This window comes from Stomoxys calcitrans, chromosome 5 (assembly GCF_963082655.1).
Source record: "Stomoxys calcitrans chromosome 5, idStoCalc2.1, whole genome shotgun sequence".
NCBI classification, from domain to species: Eukaryota; Metazoa; Arthropoda; class Insecta; order Diptera; family Muscidae; genus Stomoxys; species Stomoxys calcitrans.
This window is the reverse complement of record NC_081556.1, coordinates 77,437,182-77,464,218: the sequence shown is the minus strand read 5'-3', so window position 1 is coordinate 77,464,218 and position 27,037 is coordinate 77,437,182. Positions and strand designations below refer to the sequence as shown.

Genomic DNA, 27,037 nt, shown 5'->3' with positions numbered 1-27,037 from the left:
TGAACCAGACAAGTTAATTAAAAATGCATGCTTCTTTGAAAATGCCGCGGTGCCAAATTTTTGTATTGTATACTATATCAAAATGCATTAGTAAAGTATTTTTATCGCAACAAAAAACCAGTAAGGTACCCTACACCACCGAGTCTACGTATTACTTTTAATATATATAGCACTTATATCCAAATCTAGTCAGACTTTAATTTTACATACCTATTGAAATATCGATTTTCTTACGATGGTACGAAAATTGTGGCTTCTACAGCTTTAAAAGTCGAAATGCATAAAAGATATATATGGGAGCTTTATCTAAATCTGATTCGATTTTGATGAAATTTTGCACCCGTATTGGGATGTCAATTAAAACATCTAATGTACAATTTTGTGGAGATCGAACCAAAATTATAGTTACTACAGTTTTAAAAGGGCTTATCGGATGAAAGATATATATGGGAGCTATATATAGATCTGATCCGATTCTGATGAAATTTTGCACACCTATTCACACGTCACACGAAACATCTCATTCTAAATTTGGTAAAGATCGGACCACTTTCTACTACAATTTAAAAAAAAAAATAATTAAGACTACAAATTAAGATCAGCCAGCAGTCCAAACGACTATCATGACATTGTCTTCAAAGACTATTTTAAGACAATTTGAATTTTGTCACCGATATGGCATCTGCTAACGTGCCTTACAGATTATCTATTCACTAATTGTGACAACGAACAAGTGAGCACAATTTTTTTTATTAAGAAATTTAAAATTTTATTTATTTATTTTTTTCTTTAAAAAACTAAAACGGAACTTTTAAAGAGCAAATCGTAACAGACTTGTCACTTTAGTTGTCATGAAACATAATGAAATGTTCGTTCTACATGTCGCTTAAAATATCATGCATGATTTTCACGACATCTATATGAAAATGTCATCAACGATTTGTGTTAGGATATGTCATGGGTGATAGACGTTTGGCGTACTGAGTATGGTTGAATAAAAAAACATGGATGAGTCATTTGTTTTTTGTCGAAAAGGCGTTTATCAGATTCTCCGAATTTGAAGAAAAACTTCCCAAGAAACCATGGTTATAAAATCAGCATCTAGCTTCTAGTTTTTAACATCATGGTGGTTTTATCGTCTTAAGACAGTTAATTCTGATTAACTGTATGATCCACAACTCCCAGATAAAACGGCTGTAGCTTAAACCACTGGATTTTACGTGAGAGTCTCAAGAGGTCGTTACGTAATTTAAGTATACGAAGAATGCTTAAATTTACTAAATTCCTTCCCATTTGTAGTATTTGAATGGATATACAGTGGCACAGAAAAGTCTACATACCCCACTCATAAATTTTTTTAATATTATATTTTTTATTAACACCTTTATAGAATTTTTCGTTTGTTTCTCGTTCGAGAAGATCGAAGATTTTTTGCAATAGAAAAGGAAAGCCAGAGATCACAATACACCAATCACTATGGGATGCGTTTCGTCTTTGGTTAGAATAATTTTCAACCATACATATTAGGTGTGGAGGCTTCAAGGGCCATACATTGGTAGGTCGTACTTATGTGTAACGATGTAAGCACGACACTAACACACGTTTGACAACATTCACACTAGGTGTTCTCTTCTACCGCATGTGGTTTTCTTTGTGGTGATAGACTTATATTCTACACGACTACTTGCCCTCCATGGTATACACATTATTTTGTGCATCTTTTGGAAGTGCATTGATGGCTTCGAACGCTAAACAAAGGCAACGGCTCTCGCTGTTGCTCCATTTGTTTCGGTTCAAGTCCCGGCCGGGTTCTGCCGACTTTTTATTGTTAAGTTTTTTGTTTTGCCTGTTTAGGATGAAGATAATTCTATTTCACAATTTTTCATTTGTTTCTCTTTCGAGGCGAGCCTAATGATCGAAGATTGTTTTTATTATTTTTTTTTTATAAAGAAAGCCAGAGTTCACAGCACACCAACCACTGTGGGACGCGTATCGTCTTTAGTTTTAGAATTTTTGTTTGGGACTTGGTACATTTTTAGATGTTTCATACACTGATGGTATGATTTTTGAATTTTTTCGAACTTTTACAATAATATTTACTCTTACCCACAATCCAAGGAATATAACTCCAACCGTTAAAATTAAATTAAATTAAAGTAAAAAAAGAATAACTTGTCAATATAAATGCTCTAAATAATGAATGTATGAAATTTCATCCAAATCGGACAAAGATTTTGAGGATCAGGCTTCAAGGGGTTAAGGTCTATAAAAGAAGCGTTGAAAGTCTATTTTATAAATCACTTTTTCCTACGAATTCCTTAATATGTTCCACTTTACATCCTTAAGTTGGCTCAATGCTAGAACTTCCCTATGCTATACATTCATAAGGTAGAAAAAAGTCGTGAAGAACTTGATTAACACGAGTCACTATGAAGTGAACATAATATTGTGGCCAGGCAAGCTTCTGGCCTATTTACTTGTTTATGACTCAATTATCCTCTTGTGTGGAACAATCTAGACTTAAAAATATCACCTATTTTATACTTTTGTTTTGCCTTGAAACCCAAAAAAAATCCCTTAAAACTCCGCTCAAAATTGTCGACCGAAAACCTATCCAAAATGAAACATTAAAAACACACCATTAGCATTAGTAGGGACTTCATAACCGATTTTGGAATATTCAAAGAGTGGAAAGGGGGAAATTGTAGGCATACCTTAAATAACATACAAAATGAAGCAGGGATCAGCGGGCAATGCGTTTTCTCCGCAGGCAAGATGTTCTAGCCTTATTTGATTACTATATCGTTAAGTTTGATAGACTGAAAGGTAAAGGTAAAGTACGGACAAAAACAAATACTTGTTTGTTGGAGGAAGCAAGAATGTGATAATTCGGCCATAAACCGAAAAAAAATATTTTGGAGTAGTTTCACATCAAAAAACAATATTCTATATATATATATATATTTTTTTTTTATTTTATGATATTACCGGTTTATAAGACCAAATGCAAAAATAAAAGTTTTCTTCTTTTCTTTATGTATGAATTTAAGAACATTTTGCTTTATGAATTATGTTTTTTTTTTGTCTTCAACAACTTTATAACAATGTATAAATAGTTTATTTTTGGTTAATTCTAAGCATCTTATTAGCACTGGAAACAAGGCATATTGTACTTACATAACCTTTTTTGTTTTGTCTATTTGCAGTCAAATACAATATACGCAAACAAAAGTCATCCAACACTTCGACGTCCTCCTCAAGTCTTTCCATTTCATTGACCAGTAGCCTGAAACGCATGGAAAACATGGAGGAAATGCAAATTAAAATCGAAAGTGATAGCTCATCAACAGACACAGAGCTATTTCCAACATTTTATACCGAAAATAGCCAGAGTGGCGAAATCATTATGGCGTCCACCTCCTCATTTACAGCTACAGGCCAAGAAGACTCTTGCACGGCTACAGCTTCAGCTACTGCTACACCATCAACATCCTCAGCTACTGCCACTGCTGCACCATCGTCGAGCCTCAATAAGACCGCTCTAATTGCTTTGCAACAACTAGCCTCCATATCCTCGACACACAGTATTGAGCGTCTTTTGCCTCAGTTGCCCAAAGATCTGTTGGCCCAAAATGAGACGTTAGTATATGCCGGAAGACCAGGTAAACGCTTGCCGCGACAAAGTTCCAAGCGTGTGTCTCAATTCGAAACGAATCGATGTCCCCTCTGTTCGAGGGTCTATCGTTCACAGGCCTTTTTGAATGAGCACATGCGCAAGGAGCATTCGGTTTTGATTTAAAGAAAAAAAGTTTTTAAACTACAACCCTTTCCCCCAAAGCAGGGGGAAAGCGCCGTGTAACACACAGAAGCCTTATTTTGATACTACAAAATAATTTGAGTAAAAAAAATTGGAAAAAATATAAAAATAGTTTAAGAATGGAAAATTATTAAGGCATTAATTTAACATAAACCAAAAGAATTTATAATAAATTTGTAATAGAACAAACGAGTACGACTTTTAAGAAACTCGCGACAGGGCTTCAAAGGTGAAAATGATATGGTCAAGAGGAAATGGAAATGATATTTAATCAAAATTAACTAGATAAAGCTTTTCCATTCGGCCAAATAATGTAAGTTGACAGATTTTAAGTTACTTTACATTATATTTACATGGTTCTGAAATATGAAATAATACTAGGCCACCACTTCAGTGATAAAACGTTGCCAGTAGCTATATTTTGTCATATATGTATACTTTCTTATTAAAATCGCCCACTATTCACATAAACTAAAACAGCAAGGAAAGGCAAAAGTCGGGCGGAGCCGTCTAAATAATACTCTACACCGCGCAGTCTGCGTACTATTTTTAATGCATGCAACCTATGTTGAAATATAGTCAGATTTTAATTTTGCTTACCTATTGCTATGGGTTGCCCAAAAAGTAATTGCGGATTTTTCATATAGTCGGCGTTGACAAATTTTTTCACAGCTTGTGACTCTGTAATTGCATTCATTCTTCTGTCAGTTATCAGCTGTTACTTTTAGCTTGCTTTAGAAAAAAAGTGTAAAAAAAGTATATTTGATTAAAGTTCATTCTAAGTTTTATTAAAAATGCATTTACTTTCTTTTAAAAAATCCGCAATTACTTTTTGGGCAATCCAATATATTGAATAGAACCTTGTAAGATTTTCTTACGATAGGACCTAAATTGTGGCTACCAGAGCCACAAAGGCGATATCATATGATATATATATATAGGACCTACATATATCTATATCTGGACGGACTTTGATAAAATTTAGCACACGAACTAAAACGGCAAATAAAACACCTCACACTAAATTTTATAAAGATCAAACCAATATTGTGGCTTCTATAGCCTTAAAAGGCCATATCGAATGAGAGATGTATATATGAGCTATATCTAAATTTGAACCGATTTTAATGAAATTCTGCACACATATTGGAACGTCAAATAACAACAACAACAGCTCATGCAAAATTTTGTCAAGATCGGACCAAAATTGTGGCTTCTACAGCATTAAAAGACCATATCGGATGGAAGATATATATGGGAGCTATGTCTAAATCTGAACCGATTTTTATGAAATTCTGCACACGTACTGGAACGTCAAATAAAACATCTCAGGCAAAATTTTGTCAATATCGGACAAAAATTTTAACTTCTATAGCCTTAAAAGACCATATCGGATGGAAGATATATATGGGAGCTATGTCTAAATCTGAACCGATTTCTATGAAATACTGCACACGTATTGGGACGTCAAATAAAACATCTGATGTAAAATTTTGTCAAGATCGGACCAAAATTGTAGCTTCTATAGCCTTGAAAAGCCATATCTGATGGAAGATATATATGGGAGCTATGTCTAAATCTGAACCAATTTTTATGAAATTCTACACACGTACTGGAACGTCAAATAAAACATCTCATGCAAAATTTTGTCAAGATCGGATCAAAATTGTAGCTTCTATAGCCTTGAAAGACCATATGGGATGGAAGATATATATGGGAGCTATGTCTAAATCTGAACCGATTTCTATGAAATACTGCACACGTATTGGGACGTCAAATAAAACATCTGATGCAAAATTTTGGTCGGACCAAAATTGTAGCTTCTATAGCCTTGAAAGGCCATATCTGATGGAAGATATATATGGGAGCTATGTCTAAATCTGAACCGATTTTTATGAAATTCTGCACACGTACTGAACGTCAAATAAAACATCTCGTGCAAAATTTTGTCAAGATCGGACAAAAATTTTAACTTCTATAGCCTCAAAAGACCATATCGGATGGAAGATATATATGGGAGCTATGTCTAAATCTGAACCGATTTTTATGAAATACTGCACACGTATTGGGACGTCAAATAAAACATCTCATGCAAAATTTTGTCAAGATCGGACCAAAATTGTGGCTTCTACAACTTAAATAGTCCTTATCGGATGAAAGATATATATGGGAGCTATGTCTCAATCTGAACCGATTTTTATGAAATTCTGCACATGCACTGGTACGTCAAATAAAACATCTCATGCAAAATTTTGTCATTATCGGACAAAAAATGTAGCTTCTATAGCCTTTAAAGGCCATATCGGATGAAAGATATATATGGGAGCTATATCTAAACCTGAACCTATTTTTTTCAAATTTGTGCAAAATTTTGTAACTTTCGGACAACAAATGCGACCTGTACCTTGATTACAAGAATACATGAACAGACAGACGGACGGGTAAAGCTAAATCGAATCAGAAAGTGATTCTAAGCCGATCGGTATACTTATCAATGGGTCTACCTCGTCTCCTTCTTAGCGTTGCTAACAAATGCACAAAGTTATAATACCCTGTACCACAGTGGTGGTACACAATCTGACATATTGCCCTAGGACCCTGTAAAGTATATACGTTCTTGATCGCCATAGCATTGTAACACGATTTGGTGATGTCCATCCGTTCATTCTTTTAGCTGTACAACAAAACCTTTACTGCTTCCAAGCGATGTGCTTGTTATTGTTGTAGGTTGGTTAGAATCGTAAATGAATCTTATCGGTCCAGGCTAAGATTTAGCTGCCAAACAAACCGAACTCCCTTTTTGACTTCTTCGAGTCATGGGTGAAATTTGTCCTGTTTTTATACTCTCCACCATAGGATGGGGTCATACTTATTTCGTCATTTCGTTTGTAACTCATCGAAATATTGATCAGAGTATATATATTTACGATCGTTTTGACATTCTAAGTCGATTTTTTTGTTCGTCTGTCAGTCGAAAGCACTCAATCTTTCGAACGAGTAAAGCTAACCGATTAACCCAATTACTTCTTATTAGGGTTAATCGGTCGGGATTGTTAATGGGCCAAATCGGTCCAAGCTTTGATGTAGTCATTATCATTAGCGAAGACTGCGCAACTTTCTGGGGCTTTGGCAAAGTTTATCGAAAACAAAGGAATTGTTGTAATTCTGGGGGAGGGTGCTTAGGCCATCCCCTAGAGATCTTTCTACGCTTATTATGGCTGTTATATAAACCGATCTCCCCATTTAACTTTCTGAGCCTCTAGAGAGCGCAATTCTCATTCAATTTGACTAAAGTTTTGTACGGAATATGGCAAAAATCGGCCATAACTTGCTGTAGCTGCCCTATAAATCGATTTCCCGATTTGAATTCTTAAGCCCCTAGAGGGCGTATTTATTATCCGATTTGGCTAAAGCTTTGCACGTGGCGTTATGTTATGTCTTTCAACAACTGTTCCGAGTAAGGTCAAAATCAATCCATAATCTGATATAGCTGCCATATTAACCGATTTCCCGATTTGAGTTCTTGAGCCTTAAGGGGGCATAGTTATTATCCGATTTGGCGAAAGCTTTTTCCGTGGAATTAAGTTATGTCATCCAACAACTGTGCCTAGTATGGTCAAAATCGGTCAATAAGCCGATCTCCCGATTTGACTGCTTGACCCTCTAGAGGGCGCAATCCTTATCAAATTCGGCTGAAATTATAGACATGATTTTTGTATGTCTTCTAACAGTCATTACAAGTGAGGTACATGTCGGTCTACAACTTGATAGAGCTTCTATATATTTGAAAAAGTCATTCAAAGAACTTGTCAGATGCGATTCATGGTGGAGGGAATATTGGAATATAAATAACACTCGTTTACTTGTTTTCTGTTATGACATCCAACATCTAGACCAAGTATGGTTGTAATCGGCCTACAATCTACAGTCATCTATAAATGTCAGTTCTTGAGCAACTGGCGCATGGGATAGAATCGGAAAATATAGTAAAAAAATATGGCATATGACAACGAATAGAGATAACTCTTTGAAATTTGAAGTGGTTAGAGTTGAGGTGTTATCGAGATCAATTGCAAAATGGCCCTAAGTAGTAGGGGCGCCTCTTGGCAGGGGCCAAAAATTGGTTACCTCCGCACTTCGAAAACTGTTCGGGCTACCAAATCTTCATTTGTGGACCGATATTCAAAATTAATTTTTTTCTGTTTTCTTCTTCATGGCTTCTTTGTTATCTATGCCAATTATGCCAATTATTTACCCCAAAATTGTTGTCCTGTTGGTCTTTACTTTACTTTTATTAGTAATGACAAAAAATTTGTCCCATCAGAATAGATTTCCAAGCGCCTCGATCTTCTGCACACCTTCTCCAATCTCTGACACCAAGTTACAAGATGTCTTTAGGTTAGGTTGAAAAGAGGGTGCAGATAATAATCCGACCCATGCCACTTTGGACATACACCTAAGCCAGTAATCGGCTTGTTGTGCGCTCTAAAAACTATAAAGTAACCTCTAAAAAGAAAATTTCAAGTTAGGAATTCCGTGCTACTTACAAAATCCTTAATTGTTTTCAATATCACTCCCCTAAGTAGGTTTATGTCTGGTATTGCGTCTCCACCTAAGTACCGGTATCTGTTAGACGCGAAAGCCGTGCAATGACAAAGGAAATGCTCCAACGTCTCATCATCTTCCCCGCATGGCCTACACAAGCTATCACTTGCCGCACCGATTTTACAAAGTGAGCTCGAAATCCTATGTGTCCCGTTATGATACCAATAGCTATACTGACCTCCTTCTTACTTCCTTTCAGTAATAGACTCGTCTTCTCACGATCTGGATCCCCCATAGGATTTTCGCCGTCCTACCGATCGTTTCGCTGTTCCACAATGTTGCATGCGCATTCGTCGCCCACTCCCTTAACTCGAACTGCGACGACCCGAAAGGCTTCGGGTTAACCAAGTTTATCGACGGCAGTCCTCTGGCCTTCACCGCCAAATCGTCTGCCCTTTCATTTCCCCTTACTCCGATATGACCCGGCACCCGAACGATGCGGATTTTGCCATCCTCGGAGAAGGCGTTAAACTTCAAGAGTCTTTAGTCATTTGATTTTTCCATCGAAGTTTGGTCGTCCCGGTTTGCGTGTACCACAGCGCTTGTCTTCAAACGACTTCTTCGTCTGTCTTCATTAATTCGAACAACATGACCTAGCCAACATAACCGCTGTATTTTGATACGTTTAACTACGCTAGCGTCTTCGTACAGTTCGTGGTTCATACGACGCCGATTTTATATGGAATCTTTCTCTCAAACACTCCAAGCGCCACCTCGTTTGCTTTCGCAAGTGCTTCCATCTGTCGATTGACGATACACTATTTCCAATACCCCATTTTTGGTATTTTTTTTGCTTTGGATATCGCATGAACCTTTGACTGACGGACGGAAGATTCACACATTATCCTATTTCTAGCAGCTGTATTCACAAACATTTAAAAAAGCTTTCTAAAACCGAAAAAAGGTAAAATGTCCTTTGTTCTCACATATCAATGAGTTCAGTCCTATTCAAGTTTAAGCTCAATGATAAGGGGCCTCCTTTTTATAGCTGAGTCCGAACGGCGTACATCAGTGCGACACCTCTTTGGAGAGAAGTTTTACATGGCATAGTACCTCACAAATAAGAAAAGGAGAGACCGAATTTCTCAATTCGCCCACAAAATATTCGACATTAGTTTCGAAAACCTCCTCAAAGCGAAATGCGTTATTTTACTGCAAAAAATAATCTATCTTAAGCAGCCAAAATATCTTTATGATCATCTCCATTTTGCTCGATCTGGCAGAGGACTAAAAATCATTCTACCACGCTTCCGAACCTCAAACTCTGAAAAACAATTTTTAATCAACAGTATTCGTCTTTGGAACAATTTGCCATCCAACATCCAAACCATAAGTAATGCTACTCTTTTCAAGAAAACAATTTTCAAACACTATATTTAAAGTATAATTCCTAAAAAAATTCTCTTATGATAAATTTTATAATATAATTACTTTTTTATTTATATTTTTCTTAACACATATTCGATGTAATCCATTCCTTAAACCGGCATCGTCACTTATAAGATTTTTATCTTGTGATGTCTGGTATCAATAAACAAACAAACAAAACCAAATGTTGCCAACATCAGGAGAGGAAAACCACCGCTGAAAATTTTCTGATAGTCTCGCCAGGATTCGAACCCAGGCGTTCAGCGTCATAGAAGGACATGCTAACCTCTGCGCTACGGTGGCCTCCTAAAATAACCTTCCTTCCCTTTGAATTAAAGTGAAATATTATCATGCCAATCGAATGAAATTTTACGCCAAGTAGGGCCCATATGATCGAAAGAAACTCAGACAAATGACACAATGCATATATTTTAAGCCTTTTTAACATCCAAACTATTGACCAAATAACCGTTCCAAATTATTCGATTATTTCTTTATTTGAAAATGTATGTATAATTTTCAATTGGTCGATTAATTGAAAAGTCATGAATAATCGATTAATCGAATAACGATTTATCGAATCTATACCCTATCCCTGTTCGAGTGTTACTCTCTTTTGTATATATACAATAGTACCAAGTAAGAAAATGATTCAAAACTAAAGACTTAAGACACAAACTTTGAAAAAAAATCGTATGAAAACGTGCTCGTGTCTTAAGTCTTTCCTCTTTGTTATTCGGTAGGATAAGAATGTAACAATCGTACCTGGTTATCGTAGTATAGAGGTTAAAATGTTCGTCTATGAAGCTGAATACGTGAGTTTGAATTCTAGCAAGAGCATCAGCGATGGTTATGCCTTCACTTATGCAGCCGATATATGTGAGGTCTTCAGCCACCCTTCGGACTTGGCTATAAAAAAGGTCCCCTATCAATGAGCTAAAAAACTAGAATGATATAAGAGGCGTATTCCCTTCCTTAATGAATTGTTAGTGGGCAAATTTGCCTGTTACTTGTTTTGATTACTTTAGGCATTTTTTTTTTTTGAATTTTTTAGAAATTTCGTTGGAAGAGATGATTTTAATTTGTGGAATATTACTGTAAAGAAGCTTCCTGATCCATCCATTGGCATACAATTCGAAATGTGGCTGATGTGTACATGACTGGCATGTCCTTTTGTATCTAGATTTAAAGAAAAAATATTATGAAAAGAGTACATTCAGTGGTGATTATAAACATCCACTGAGACACACACTTCCATATGTGTTCTATTTTTTCTTTTAACATCTCCTTCATAATTAGGCATCAGCCATTTTCAGCAAACAACAGAATTTTCTGCAGTAAGCCTGCTACTCTGAAATTGCAGTACTACTGCTGCAATAGCAGAACTACTGCTATAATAGCAGCACAATTAACTACTAATATTCAGCAGACAATGTTTGCTATTTTCAGCAAATGCATAGTCGTTTGCACGTGCTTTATATGACGGCGCGAGTCTTGTTGGCACGTGGATGGTCTAGGTCCGAAATGTGTGCGTGTCCATGGATCCAAAGTAGCATTTGCTTTGACAATGGAATCAACGAAAACGATTGGACAGCTCATACGATCGCTTGAGAAGGAAAATTATTTCAGTTGGTCGTTGATAGGCTCAAATTTTCTTATATGCAACCAGTTAAGTAAACACAATCATTTTGGGACCTTACGAATTCCGATATTCGGAAATTCACTACGTTCGTACAAGCGCAGCAACTCCTTTGCACTTTGAAGTCGTAACTTCTTTGTAAGTGTAAGGCTTTGCCTTGAAATCGTTTTTATAACCTCCACCATAGGATTGTCGCGACATTTTATGTCAATCTAGCCATGTCCGTCCGTCTGCCCGTCCGTCCGTCTGTCTGTCGAAAGCACACTAAATTCCGAAGGAGTAAAGCTAGCCGCTTGAAATTTTGCACAAATAGGTCGGTTGGTATTGTAAACGGGCCATATCGGTCCATGTTTTGATGTAGCTGCCATATAAACCGATCTTGGGTCTTGACTTCTTGAGCCTCTAGAGTGCGAAATTCTTATCCGATTGGAATGAAATTTTGCACGACGTGTTTTGTTATGATATCCAACAACTGTTTCAAGTATGGTTTAAATCGGTCCATAACCTGATATAGCTGTCATAAAAACCGAACTTGGGTCTTGACTTCTTGAACCTCTAGAGTGCGCAATTCTTATCCGATTTGAATGAATTTTTGCACGAAGTATTTTGTTACGACTTCCAACAACTGTGCCAAGTATGGTTCATAACCTGATATAGCTGTCATATAAACAGATCTGGGGACTTGACTTCTTGAGCTTCTAGAGGGCGCAATTCCTATCCAATTTGGCTGAAAATTTGCATGGCGTATTTTATTCTTACTTTCAACAGCAGTGTCAAATAAGGTTCAAATCGGTTCATAACCTGATATAGCTGCCATATAAACCGATCTGGGATCTTGACTTCTCGCAATTATTATCCGATTTGTGTGAAATTTTGTACGACGGATCCTCTCATGACCATCAACATACGTGTTTATTATGGTCTGAATCGGTCTACAGCCCGATACAGCTCCCATATAAATCGACCTCTCTATTTTACTTCTTGAGCCCCCAAAGCGCGCAAATCTTATTCGAATTGGCTGACATTTTACATATCTTGATATCGCTCTAATGGCAGAGCAAATCTTTTCTTATATCCTTTTTTGACTAAGAAGAGATGCCGGAAAAAGAACTCGACAAATGCAATCCATGGTGGAGGGTATATAAAATTTGGCCCGGCCGAACTTAGAACGCTTTTACTTATTCAACATATGATGCATCCTTTCACGGGGTATTTTCAGATCTTGATTGCAGTAATGCGTGGATTTGGTTGAATTCAAGTCTTCACTTACCAAATCATTTCAGGTGTTGGCAACTCTACCAGCGTCATTATAATGACTTATAACATTTTGTTCCCTATGAGGTGTTTGAGTTCCCCAATTCCTATGCTTTATTTTAACACTGGATAGATAAGCCGTGAATGGCAAAAAATCACAAAAAGTTTCCAGTACAAGTCTGTTTGTTTGCCATGAAGTGGTAACGACGTTTACCAACCTGTCAAAAAGGTACGAGGAAAAAAGGGGCAAATGTGTACGCAATTGTATAAATAATTGGCTTTAATATTATTTTACAATTCACAATCGGGATATTTCTGCAAGTGGCCATACTTATTTGTGAAAAACATATCATGGCAATTCTGACAACAGATGTTCTACATAAGACTGCACTGGTATTTTAAACAGAACTTCGTTGTCCTGGATAGATGTAATTGTCATACAAATTTCATTGCACTGCCCTATACAGTACTAAAATAAAACAAATATCACGAAGCTGTCATTTCTAGTTTGACAGATATGCCAGTGTGAACTTGGTTACACTTCGTGTCATCTACCCTTTAGATTATTAAAAACTACAAATCTTCGGGCAATGAGGGTGGTATTAACTTTTTCACTGTCTTTAGAACACTCTTCGAGTGGTTAACTATTAAAATAAACTTCGATTTACAAAATATTAAAAACAATTTGGAAGGTATGTTTAATAATAAAAAAATAACAATACTGACATTTGTTGCGTTTAAAGAATATATGTTGAATAACAATTCTATTTGTCAAGCTCAATTTTTGAGTTTGATATCCCAGGGTTCAAGCCACCATGAACTTGGATCAAGCATAAAAATAAAAAGTTTCCGTTCCTTCACTATCACTAAAAACGTTTCAGAACACTTCACTTTACTGAAACTTCTTCTCCTATGGTTGATGCCGATGTTATAATGTCACATTCTTTTCAAGTTGAGCTTAATGATCCAAGATTTTCTTCCAAATTCAGGCAGTGAAGTCCAAAATCAAATTATTACTGCCTTGTTAAGGAATAAAGACGTAATTCCCATGCTTGCCTTTTCACAGTTCCTTTTTGCAAAGCCAAACATTTTTGCCTCTCATTTTTTAGCTTCAAACTTCATATTTAAGATTACTCACATTTAAAGTCTACCTTCTATTTTGTATTACATCAAAAATAAATAAAATAATACAAAAGGATGAAAGGTTTTATTATGTTAACCTTTTTTTTAATCATTTAAGGCACTAATGTTCGTATAAGCAACCGCTTTTAAATAAAATCCAACCAAATAAAACATTTAAAGACCGAGTGTTTCGAAACAATTCATGAATTCGGGAAAATAAGCTAAGATTTTAATAAAGATGTATATATAAAATTGGTATCAAAAGAAAACAATTTACATTAAGTTGCTATAGAAACCACGTAGGCAATAAGTTACAATTTATTATTAAAATAAGTGAATGAGAAAAAAAAAGATCAAAATAAATAATTGAAAGAAAAAAAGTTTAAAACTGTTCAAATGTGTTTAAACAATTATTATTTACGTTATACATAGGTTATAATTATTATTTATGTTATACATAGGTATGTTAGTGCCCCGGCTGTCGAGATGGTAGCGAGAGTCTTGAATTAAATTTTCACCCAAGGCTATGTTCTGAGGCTACTGTTGTACCACAATGGGCTATAAATTGTCTAAGTAAATTTGAAAAAGGCTGCCGCTATATCCTACCTTAACTTCTCACAGTGGGCCATGCGGGGAAAAAATTGGAAATAAGTTTACAACTTTGTATATGTTGATCTGATCGGCTAAAAATGTTCTAGATATAGGCTTTCACGAAATGCCGTTGTAGGTCTATATCTTTAATTAACACAAGGTGAAATACAGGGTGTCAATGTTAATCACTTTCAATTTTTCCAACTTTCAAGGGACAATAACTTTTGCGAACAGAGTTCGCGCTGAAAGTCGAGCCGAGATTTTCAATGCGATAAATAAGACAAATAAGCTTGTGTATAATATAGTGAACGCCGGTCAGAGCAGAGAGTAAAGCCGATTAAGTGCGAGAAAAGAGTTCTAAAGTGTTTTTTGTGCTTGTTTAAATTTTTGATTTTTTAATTTTTAGCGTACAGTCTTGTTTTTTATGTTAAAAAAAACTGATATCGATCATATAAAAAAAAAAAATAATTTTTTCCGGCATTATATAAAGAATGAAATTCTTTGAATTGGATGTTTTTCCAATTTCTTTTGTGTTAATAGTTGTATTAATAACACTATGAGAAACAATATACTCTTCTTTAGATGAATCCATTGCTGTGTGCAGCAATTTTATGAACACAAATGAACAACAACACTAAATGACATAAAGTCTAAATGACATAGTTTTATTGCTTATTTGTGTTTATAAAATTGCTGTACACGGTAATAGATTCATCTGATATAGAGTATTTTACAATTATTAACACCAGAGAAATTGACAAAAAAACATCAAATTTCACTAAAAATTAATAAATTTGGTGAATTTCATTTTCAAAGCCGGGAAAAAATTTCATATTTTAGTTGATCGATATCCATTTTTTTCTTTTTAAACCAGTACAAAAAATACGCCTGCATGCGAAAAAGTAAGCATCAACAACGCAAACAACCGCGAAAAAACCCTTTGGAACTGTTTTCTCGCACTCATTCGACTTTGCTCTCTGTTCCACAAGCTTATATGTATTGACCTGTATCTAACCAGTTTTATCGCACTGACAATCTTTATCGCATTGACAATCTCCGCTCGGCTTTCAGTGCGCACTCTGTAAGCACCTTTATAGACAAATATTTTTCTCGCATGAAAATAACTTCCACTAATTTTCCTCACTATAAGCAGAGTATTACTTTTCCGCCTATTTTTAGTCAACGTTCCGCCAACGTTTTTTTTATATGGAGTTTGACAGCTTTCCGCTCAAAAATCTGAACGGAATACTCACCTTAATAGAGGAAGGAAGATCATTCCCTCATCAGAGACTTGATTCTCAATGGCTTATGTTCATATTTACTGTGCGTCTCTGGAATTGACTACCTCACAAGCTGGAATATACTTTATAACGACAATTAAGAATTACTCAGTAACACGACAACATTCAAAACCAAACTTTGGAAATATTTTACAGAATGAAGATGGTTTTAATACCCTTTTTACCTAAGTCCCCTATTTTACACCTTTTTTTATTAAATATATTCACTAAATACATTTTTATACCCACCACCGAAGGATGGAGATCGTCGTAAATATCCTAAGCAATCGTCGTAAATATATAAGGCAATCTATCCGTCCGCTCATTCGTCTGTCTCTTGAAATCACATTACAGTCCTTAAAAATAGAGATATTGAGCTGATGTTTTTTTTTGTCCATAGGCAGGTTAAGTTCCAAGATGGGCTATATAGGACTATATTTTGATATAGCCCCCATATAGACCGATGTGACACAAGCCACATTTGTTATCCGATTTTGCTGAATTTTGTGATAGCGAATTGTGCTACGCCCCTTGGCATCCCTGCTCAATGCGGCCCAAATCGGTCCCAGACACTGATTTCTCGATTTTTGGCCTTCAGCCCACAATAGGGTCATTTATTGTCTGAAATTTGGTACAGTGAGTTGTGTTAGGCCCCTCGACATCCCTGTACCCTTATCGGTCCAGGTTTGGATATACAGGGTGCGCCAGAGAAACTTACTTATTTGAATGATCAGCACTTTAGTTATTGTTTCAAATCTTTTTTTATATGAGAATACAAATCCGAGTTTTTTTCATGCAGTTTTGAAAATGACATCGGGTAAATGGCGATCCCCATTGCGCATACACTGATTAAGTAGATTTTTGCAATTTGTGTCCACTCATTGCAGCATATGAATCGGCGTGACGAATGTTTTTTTTTTTTTGTGGTGTGCTATGGTCCGTGGTCGCACGCTTTGCTTGTTGACGCAGGCGGAAATGTGAAAGTGAGCCTCGTCACTGGAAAAAACTACCGCGTCTTCAGGCAGGTTGTCAATCAGCATTTAACATAAATTTTGACGGGCAATTCGTGCACAACGGCCAATTTATAGGGATGCAATTTAAGGTCATGATGGAGAATTCATCGAACTTTGGTATTCGAAATTCCCATAGCAGCTATGTGTTTGCGAGCCGAACGCCAGGAGAACACACATCTGACTGCCAGCCAATTCTTGCACAACAGCCAATTTTTAGGGATGAAATTTTAGGCCTTGATGGAGAACTAGTCGAACAACTGGCTGCCTCATCTTTCGATTTTTTACAAAGTTTTGAAGAAGTTCTCGATAACGAAGGCACTATGCTCCCTAGACCAGGGCATGATAGCAATAGCCTGGAGAGAAAACCAATCTTTGGGACTTCCCCCTCCATCTGCTCCCCTTTTCGACCCCCTCCCCGTTACACTCATCGCTCGGGAGTTTTTTTAAAAAAGTACATTTCTTTTTAAGATATTGCAAATGCAAATTTTGCCCATGAACATTCCACTAAGGAACAGGGGCAAACTTCTCACATATCAATGAGTGCAGTCCGATTCAAGTTTAAGCTCTATGATAAGGGGCCTCCTTTTAATAGCCGAGTCCGAACGGCGAGCCGCAGTGCGACACCTCTTTGAAGAGAAGTTTTACATGGCAATGTACCTCACAAATGTTGCCAGCATTAGGAGGGGAAAACCACCTCTGAACATTTTTTCTGATGGCCTCGCCAGAATTCGAACCCAGGCGTTCAGCGTCATAGGCGGACATGCTAACCTCTGCGCTACGGTGGCCTCCTAATATCTTTTTAAGATATTAGATCCATTAAAGGTGAATTTAAGGTATTTGTGTTACGCTCTTACCGAGTATGGTCAAGATCCGGCTGTCATATATACCGATCTCATGATTTAAGTTCCTGAATCCATAAAAGGCGAATTCAAATTTGCCACATCGAGCTGTATAACGCTCTTCGACTCCAGTGTTCAATATGGCGCAGATCTGTCTAAATCTGGATATAGCTGCCATATAGACCGATCTTCAGTTTTAAGGTCCTGGGCCCTTAAAGGCACATTTACTGTCCAATTTCTCTGAGAATTGGCAAAGTGAGCTATGTAAGGCTTTTGGACATCCGTGCCCCATATGGTTCAGATTGATCTATATTTGGATAACGCTGCCATATACATACATCGATCTCCCGATTTAAGTTCTTGAGCCTATAAAAAGTGAATTTTTTAACCGATTCCACTGTACTTTGGTTTGGTTTGGAATGAGTTATATAAGACCCTTACATTTTTATCCCAAATATGGTGAAAACAGATTATATTTAAATATAGTTGTCATATAGAAAAAAAAATCTGTTTTACCGTCTTGAACAGTGAATTGTATTAGACTCCTGAACGTTTGTCCCGAGTTTAGTACAAATGGGACCATATTTCGATACAGCTGCTATGTGTTCCTAAAAGATGCAATTTTTCCCGTTTTATGAAGAAAAGTGGTTAATATATATATCAGAGGATGTGGGTATCCAAAATTCAGCCCGGCCGAACTTAATGCCTTTTCACTCGTTTCTTATGTTTTAATTAATAAATAATTTTCTATGTTCCTTTTTTCATATACTTTATTCGTAATAGTTTTAAAATCTTTACAAAACACAAATCTTAAATTTTTTATGTTATTATATTTTTTTAAATTTAGTTTTTTTAATTGATCAATTTTTAAACATAATGGATTCAATTATGTAATGTGTTAAGTACTTCATTACGTTGTTGGAGGATTTCAACGTACTTTAATTATAAAATAATTATATTTTTGTTGTGCGGTTTTAAATAAAATTACAAATTGCGAAAGAAACTCGAATACAGTTTTGTATTCGATTCCTTGAAAGAATTGGAAAATACCCGGCTTTGCCCACACCTATAGAATGGTAACATAATAAGTCAATTAGATTTCAAACTGTGGTAAGTTCCAACCAAACTTTCACTGTTTTTCAAGTAGTTTTTGACAGGTCTTGCAACACCTATTCCATCATCAAACACAGTAAAAAATAAAAATCGGTTTCAATCACGAAATTAATTGATTCAATAAATTTTTTAATTCAAACTGCCTCAATCACGAAAATTATAATAACAATCACAATTTTTAAAAAGGTGATTGAAAAAATTATCAATTAAAAAAATTGCATATTCAATTGAAAAATTATTGAAAATTCCAATCAGTTTTTTAATTCGATCAATTAAAAAATATAATTTTTTAATAGGATTAATTAAAAAGTTTATTGAAGATATGCAAATGTTATATTAAATTTTTTGCGAAAAGAACGCTGTTAGGGTGCACCATCGATTTCTATACAACTTGGTTCACATATCAAGCTTGATCATCACGTAAGAAGTACGGCCCAATGACGCCACCGAACCATACACCGCATCAAACCGTAATTTTTTCGGGATGCAATGATGACTTTTGGAGTACTTGTGTATTGCTGCCTGACCAATAACGCATATTTTGCTTATTGATGAAGCCATTCAGCCAGATATGAGCCTAGGATGTAGCGCTCTTAACGTTGACTACGAATTTCGGTAGTAAATTTTAAAAATGTCAACTTGTTGTTGGCTCATATATCTTTCCATTATGAAATGGCAAACCTTACAGAAGAAAAATGTCATAAGAGCAGCAAAAAATATGACGTCGTTTGCTGTCCCTATCGGTCTGCTTTTGTAGCGTCCCTTTTGAAACCCCCTTTAGTTAGAGATGTTTACACTCCAACATACCATATTTGTAATTATTGACACAAACTATATGCCATATGGCATTGTCCACATCATACTGTGAACTTGTACACCCAATATAAAGTACTGTTTACATATATTCTTGTTTGTCTTGACCAATTCAATCAAATTAGCCATGTTCGTTTGTCTGTCGAAATCATGACAAAGTTTGTATTAATAAAGCTTTCAGCTGTAAAATATGCACAGATAATTATGCCCAAATGGGTTCATAATAATGTACATTTACGATACTCAATATTTACACCAAATACAGCCCCTATACTTTCATGTTAAACGATTCTCGAATTGAGTTCCTAGAAGCACTATTCAAACTTTGATTTGTTGTCTCCAAAAAATTCTAAATTTGTATCTAAGCTTAATTTTTATATCCTTCATCAAAGGATGACTTATATTAACTTCATTGTCATTGCGTGACAATTGTCATTGGTTAACCTATCAACATAACTGAAAGATGGCTTCTAAAGCCATTTCGTCAGTTCTGATTTTGGGAGCATAACAGTTTTGATTTATCTAAAAGAAATTACGATTACGATTTATTTTATGCAAGATATGCTCTTATTTGTTTCATAGATGTGTAGACAATAATTAGTCTAGTTTACAAAAAAATTATAAAAATTAAAGCATTATATAATGTAATTAAAAATATTAAAATTAAAGAAAAATAGATTTAAAATTTAAATCATACAATAATTTAATATTTAAAAATAAAAAAATTTAATTACTTATATTATTGGAAAAATGAGAAAAGCTCTTTTCTGAAAGTTGTAAAATTGCTTATGCGTTGAATGTTCAAAGGAAGATTGTTCCAGAGACGTATTGTAGCAATGAAGAATTGTCTCTCTGAGTTCAAGCAGTTTATTATCGGTGGTATAATTATCGGTCCTCTATTATATCGTGCAAATTTTAGATGAGCGAAGAGATACCCAGGTTCTTTCGTTTGGATAATTTTGTGAAGCAGAATTAGACTTCTAATATTAAGATAATTTTTAAAGGATACATTAAAAACTTGTAGCGCAAATTATTAAATACTTTCATGACGTTTTCTGTTAAAGATGTATCTGGTAAAGTCATTGAAGACAACAGTAAGTCTGCGATTATCTTCAAAATCTCAGTTGTAGAAAGCTTCGCAGCCATATAGGAGAGTGAGAATCAAATATGATTTTGCAAGCCGCATGCGAGTTTGATATGGTGTAGAAAGGCGGACTGCCCACAGATTACGCAGCATTCCACAGACTTTGCCAAGAGTTTTACTGATGTGATTAGTCCAGGTTAAATTGCAGTTAAAAGTTAAATCCAAGTTACAAGCAGTTTCAACTCGCGGTATTGAGGTGTTATTAAGATGTACAAGGAGAGTAGGAATCAGATATGATTTTGCAAGCAGCATGCGGATTTGAAATGGTGTAGAGAGGCGGGCTGCCCACAGATAACGCAGCATTCCATAGACTTTGCCAAGAGTTTTACTGATGTGATTAGTCCAGGTTAAATTGCAGTTAAAAGTTAAATCCAAGTTACAAGCAGTTTCAACTCGCGGTATTGAAGTGTTATTAAGATGTACAATTAAATTATCCAGGATAGTTAGTTTACGTCCATGAATTACGAGTAGTTTCAACTTTGATCGGTTTTAGCAAAGTTTATTATTTTTTGCCTAGTTATAAATTTGATTCAAACCATAGTTTATATCGGATACACATTTTTGAATATCGCTTATTTTTGTACCAATATATAGCTGCAGATCATCAGCATACATTTGTGTTTTATAGTTATCTAGAACATGCGGGAGATCATTTATATAAATGGAGAACTTTATAGGGCCAAGAATGGATCCTTGGGGAACGCCTTTGGATAGTTCAAGTAGACTGGAGCAACGACTTTCATATACTACCGCTTGTGCTCTTTGTGACATATATGATGATCAACTGTATCAAATGATTTACTGTGGTCCAAAAGAAGTAGGAACGACACCATTTTGTCATCCTTGTTTTGGCGAAGGTTTTCACTAACTTCTAACAGATCAGCTTCTTTTCTTTCTGTACCCAGATTGTCTGTCAGTCATTCTCCGTTAGAAAATTACTAATTTGATCAGACATAATGCGTTCTAAAGCTTTAGACAAGAAAGGTAGTATAGCTATGGGGCGGTCCTCTCTATTTGCTTTAGGGATTGGTAAAATCTTTGCGATTTTCCACTCAGCAGAAAAAATCGATTTAGTAAATAATTACTTTGAAATGTATAAATATTTTTTAATTTTTTTGTAAATTTACTTGTTTGTTTAATTTATACTTCAAACCCTAAATGAAGATCACCGGTGGTGGTCGAAATATTGGTAAAAATTACAAATAAAACACCAACACCTGTTTTTGTAAATTGTTCGATGACTTCGAACCAAACCAAGAAGTCAAAGTTATAAAAGAATTTACGTTATTCATTTAAATGTTGAAGGTACCCAATATTAAAATACGGAACAAAACGTTGATTTAAACAAAATATGATGCATGACTAAAATGGTTCAACATATGAAAACCCCTTTTGTTCTAGGTGGATATTTGTATTGAGAGTGATATTGTAACGCTGAAAACACTCATGTATTCTACAGAAGAATTGCAATCGGGGTGCCAGCGATATATTAATCACGGACAGAGAAGCTCTAACATTATATAGCTTCCTCGGGAGAAATTGCCATCATAATCAGACTAACTTCATATCAGACTTATTAAAAATTTTCATAAATACACACCATATTGAAAAAAACAAAGCAAAATGAAAAGTGAAAAATGTGTTTTTTTAAGAGTGATCAAATTTATAAGTATTTTGTAATCAAGTACATCTTATAAAAACTTGGGCTATATTAAATTACATTAAAATATCAGCCGATTTATATAGGTTTATACATTTATTTAATTTCTTGTTAAAAACATTTTTCTGTATTATTTGCCATACATTCATCACGTATCTATTTCAATATCGTCTCAATACTATTAAGTCATGTAAATTGTCCTTAACCATTCTTAAAGGTGTTTCCAAAATGTTTATTGAAAAATATAAAAAAAAACCTATTTGTAAAATAGTTATTCCAAATCTCAACACTATCACCTCTGAATTCTTTTCCTTCACGTCATACATATTTTTCTTTTTTTTTAATAATAAGATCTTTTCTTCTTGGGTTTTCTTGCTGGATATTAGACTTGTAAAGTTGTACATTAGAATGTGGTTTAATTCCGTCTCTTTGTAGTGTAATTTCTTAGCATTGCTTGTTTTACCCAATTTTTCTCTCTCGATCGACAACCACCAGAAAATGTTTTCCCTTGTTGAATATTTAACTAATAACACTATCCTTTTTTATCTATCCCCCATAGATACACTGGCTAAAGATGACGATGATCTGCTGATGGCCTCTAATTCACAACAGCGATATCCTTGCCGTGTCTGCGGCAAAAGTTATTTGCGCAAAGCCCATCTGAAACGTCACATTACCAACGAATGCATAGGCATCGAACCGAAATTTCTCTGCGAATTTTGTCCATCGCGCTATAAGCGCAACGAAGATCTAAAACGGCACATGCTAAAAGTGCATCATATGATGTTGCCAAAATCCCGGACATCAATAGACTCGTACATTGACGAGGCCACAGTGGTTTACGGAAATTCTTGTGGCCCCCAATCATTCATGTCGTCGCCACTGGTGCCTGACTCCCAGCAAGCATCGGCATATAGTAATGGTCAACGCCATCGGCAACATCACAATCAAGACTATCACAGGCGTTCGCCGCCACCGCTATCGCCTCCGGTACGTTCGCAGCATCATCATTTACCTTATCGTCGCCAGACATCAGCTTCAAGCGACTTTGACAATCAATATTTTCTGGATTATTGAAGACGAAGGTATTCCTAGATATGCCCTAAGCCCTGCCACAAAGAAAGCCTATTTTGATGGTACAAACAAAGTAAAATTCTTTGAATCATTTCCAATATGGAAGACGACTTCTTATAGACTGTATGTTTTTTCACCTTTTTTTGTTTTATTATGTGTATATGTGTCTGTGTGTATTTTTGTCTTTATTTTAAGTAAAAGTAACACAAATTAGTTGTAATCGTTAATATTAAAAACTATTTATTTGATTGCTTAAAGGAAATATACAAATATCATATTTAAATTGCAAATGTTTAAAATATTAAAAAAAAAAACATTTTTGGTATTTTTTTATAGTTACGATTTAGCAGAGGTATTTCGTCGGCTTAATGCTGTCTTGTTCCATACACCATTTTCCAGTTTTTTGTGTTAAGACAGACACACACTTTTGGAATCACTAAGAAAATTTCTCGTTTCTTAAGGCCTAAACAGAGTGAGCGCATTGAGGAGCGTCGCATTGAAAAATGCAATCCTGCAAACAAATGTTAAAAAACAACTCGCAAAAGTTAAACAATTCTTAACTTTGATGACTAAAAAGACACTACTTTACGTGTGGTTACACAGAATGACGCTCGCATTCAAGCATCAAAGATGAATATTTTTTAACTTTTTCGCATTGCTTTTGTGGAATTAGTGTGCAGAGTTGCATTTTTGCAACGCGAAGCTCAAAACCAAAGCTCAACGCGCTCATTCTGTTTTGGCCTTTATTTAGTTTTCGAGATATTGTGTGACAAGTGTAAATATGCCAAATATAGCCTATTTCAATGCATTTTGCATACTTCTCAAAATCAATAAAGTGCCGTATGAAACCATATATCATTCCACCGACGATTTGTTTAAAACCTAGTGGTAAAATGTTTGATTTCGCAGCTGGCGAATATGATATCTAAACTTTCCATCACATTCATTATACCCTCCACCATAGGATGGGGGTATACTAATTTCGTCATTCTGTTTGTAACTCCTCGATATACTCCTCTAAGACCCCATAAAGTATATAAGCCCTATTCTGAATAACAATTCCCCGGGATTTTATTCCCTAATCCCTTTTCCCCTATTCTGAATAACAATTTACTGGGAGTTTTTTCCCTAATCCCTTTTCCATTATTGAAAAGGATCTAGGATTAACAAGTAAAAATGCGTTAAGTTCATCCGGGCCAAACTTTGGATACCCACCACCTCGGGTATATATGTAAACCACCTTTCATCAAAATCCGGTAAAAATTGCATACCTTATGTCCCATTGTAGTTATATCGAAATATGATCCGATTTGGACCAAATACTAATAAGTACAAGTCATTGTTCAATTGTGTTTAACAAAATATTGGTCTTTTTAGTAGCTATATCTAAAAATAAACCGATCTGAACCATATACAAGATGGATGTCGAAAAGCCTAACATAAGTCAATGTGCCAAATTTCAATTAAATCGGATTATAAAAGCGCCTTTTTTTGGGCCAAGACTTTAAATCGAGATATCGGTCTATATGGCAGCTATTTATATGCAAATCTTGATCAAATTGCAGAAATATGTGCAGGGGCTAAACTTAACTCTCTGTCCCAAATTTCGGCGAACTCGGGCAAAAGATGCGCCTTTTATGGGCCCAAAACATTAAATCGAGAGATCGGTCTATATGGCAGCTATATCCAAATCTGGACCGATTTGAGTGAAATTGAAGAAGGATGTCGACGGGTTTAACACAACTCACTGTCCCAAATTGCGGCGACATCGGACAATAAATGCGCTTTTTATGGCCCCAAAACCTAAAACCTAGAGATCGGTCCATATGGCAGCTATATCCAAATCTGTACCGATCTGTGTCATAATGCAGAAGTATGTCAAGGGGCTTTACTTAACTCACAGTCCCAAATTTTGGCAACACCGGACAAAAAATGGGCCTTTCATGGGCCTAGGACCCCAAATTGGAGGATCGGTCTATATGGCAGCTATATCCAAATATGGATCGATCTGAGCCAAATTGACGAAGGATGTCGAAGAGCCCTACACAACTCACTGTCCCAAATTTCAGCAAAATCTTATAATAAATGTGCCTTTTATGGGGCTAAGACCCTAAATCGGAGGATCGGTCTATATAGCAGCTATATCCAAATCTGGACCGATCTGAGCCAAATTGACGAAGGATGTCGAAGGGCCTAACACAACTCACTGTCCTAAATTTTAGCAAAATCGGATAATAAATGTGGCTTTTATGGGCCTAAGACCCAAAATCGGAGGATCGGTCTATATGGCAGCTATATCCAAATCTGGACCGATCTGGGCCAAATTGACGAAGGATTTCGAAGGGCCTCACACAACTCACTGTGCCAAACTTCAGCAAAATCGGATAATAAATGTGGCTTTTATTGGCCTAAGACCTTAAATCGGCGGATCGGTCTATGTGGGGGCTATATCAAGATATAGTCCGATATAGCCCATCTTCGAACTTAACCTGCTTATGGACAAAAAAAGAATCTGTGCAAAGTTTCAGTTCAATATCTCTATTTTTAAAGACTGTAGCGTCATTTCAACAGACAGACGGACGGACGGACGGGCATGACTAGATCGTCTTAAATTTTTAAGCTGATCAAGAATGTATATACTTTATAGGGTCGGAAATGGATATTTCGATGTGTTGCAAACGGAATGACAAAATGAATATACCCCCATCCTACGGTGGTGGGTATAAAAATTATGAGTTTTCATCAAAATCAAGTACAAATTTGTTAGGTTCTCCCGGTTTAAATGTCATGTACCCACCAGAGAAGAGTCAGATACTTAAAGGAGGTCCCCTATCATTGAGCTTAATGTTGAATCAAGCGGCACTCAATGATGTGAAAGGAGACTTCTGCCTTCAAAGATACTTGGTGCCACATTTGGCTGCATTTACTCTACAGGATTAAGAATAAATCCATAAGTCGCTTTTCGGCCGCACTATGAAATGCGGTCGCCGCCCGGAAATGTCGATTAGATCTTCAAGTTCTAGTTCCATAAAAATAGGCCTTTATTAAAACGTCGTATCCGGCAGACCACCACAGCATTTATGACGACGAAGGAGAAGCAAACCTCTATATTACGATTCAGCCACCTTAACTCCTTTTGGCAAGGGAAAACGCCAACATGCATGCAACCAGGGACAATACGACACAATTAATCTGTCTACCACACCACCATCGAAGCATCTATTTTAGCCAACGATTGTTGGATGACGACGGAAAGTTGCTAGCACAACACAGAAATATGGTGACAAGCTGTAGGCCATAATTGTGCACTATTAAAATAGAAATATTAAAATATTGTGTCTCCACCTAAGTACCGGTATGTGTTAGTCGCGAAATGACAAAGGAAATACTCCAACGTCTCATCATCTTCCCCGCATGCCCTACATATGCTATCATCTGCCGCACCAATTTTAAGTGAGCTCGAAGTCCTATGTGTCCGGTTATGATGTCAATAGCTATATTGACCTCCTTCTTGCTTCCTATCAGTAATAGCATCGTCTTCTCACGATCTGGATCCCCCCATAGGATTTTCGCCGTTCTACCGACCGTTTCGCTGTTTCACAATGTTGCATGCGCATTCGTCGCCCACTCCCTTAACTCGGAGTGCATCGACCCGAAAGACTTCGGGTTAAACAAATCGTCTGCCCTTTTGTTTCCCCTTACTCC

The 27,037-nt window shown here is 36.0% G+C and overlaps 1 protein-coding gene across 1 annotated transcript in view; it reads left to right on the top strand.

Moving 5' to 3' along the window:
- Window positions 1-23,547, top strand: part of LOC106096018 (early growth response protein 1-A) — a 34,266-nt gene extending 10,719 nt beyond the window's left edge. The window contains exons 2-3 of the mRNA XM_013263526.2: window positions 3,207-3,662; window positions 22,818-23,547. Of these exons, the coding sequence (XP_013118980.1) occupies window positions 3,207-3,662; window positions 22,818-23,335 (974 nt within the window). The 3' untranslated portion in view covers window positions 23,336-23,547. The remainder of the gene's footprint in view (window positions 1-3,206; window positions 3,663-22,817) is intronic.
- The last annotated feature ends 3,490 nt before the right edge of the window (window positions 23,548-27,037 follow it).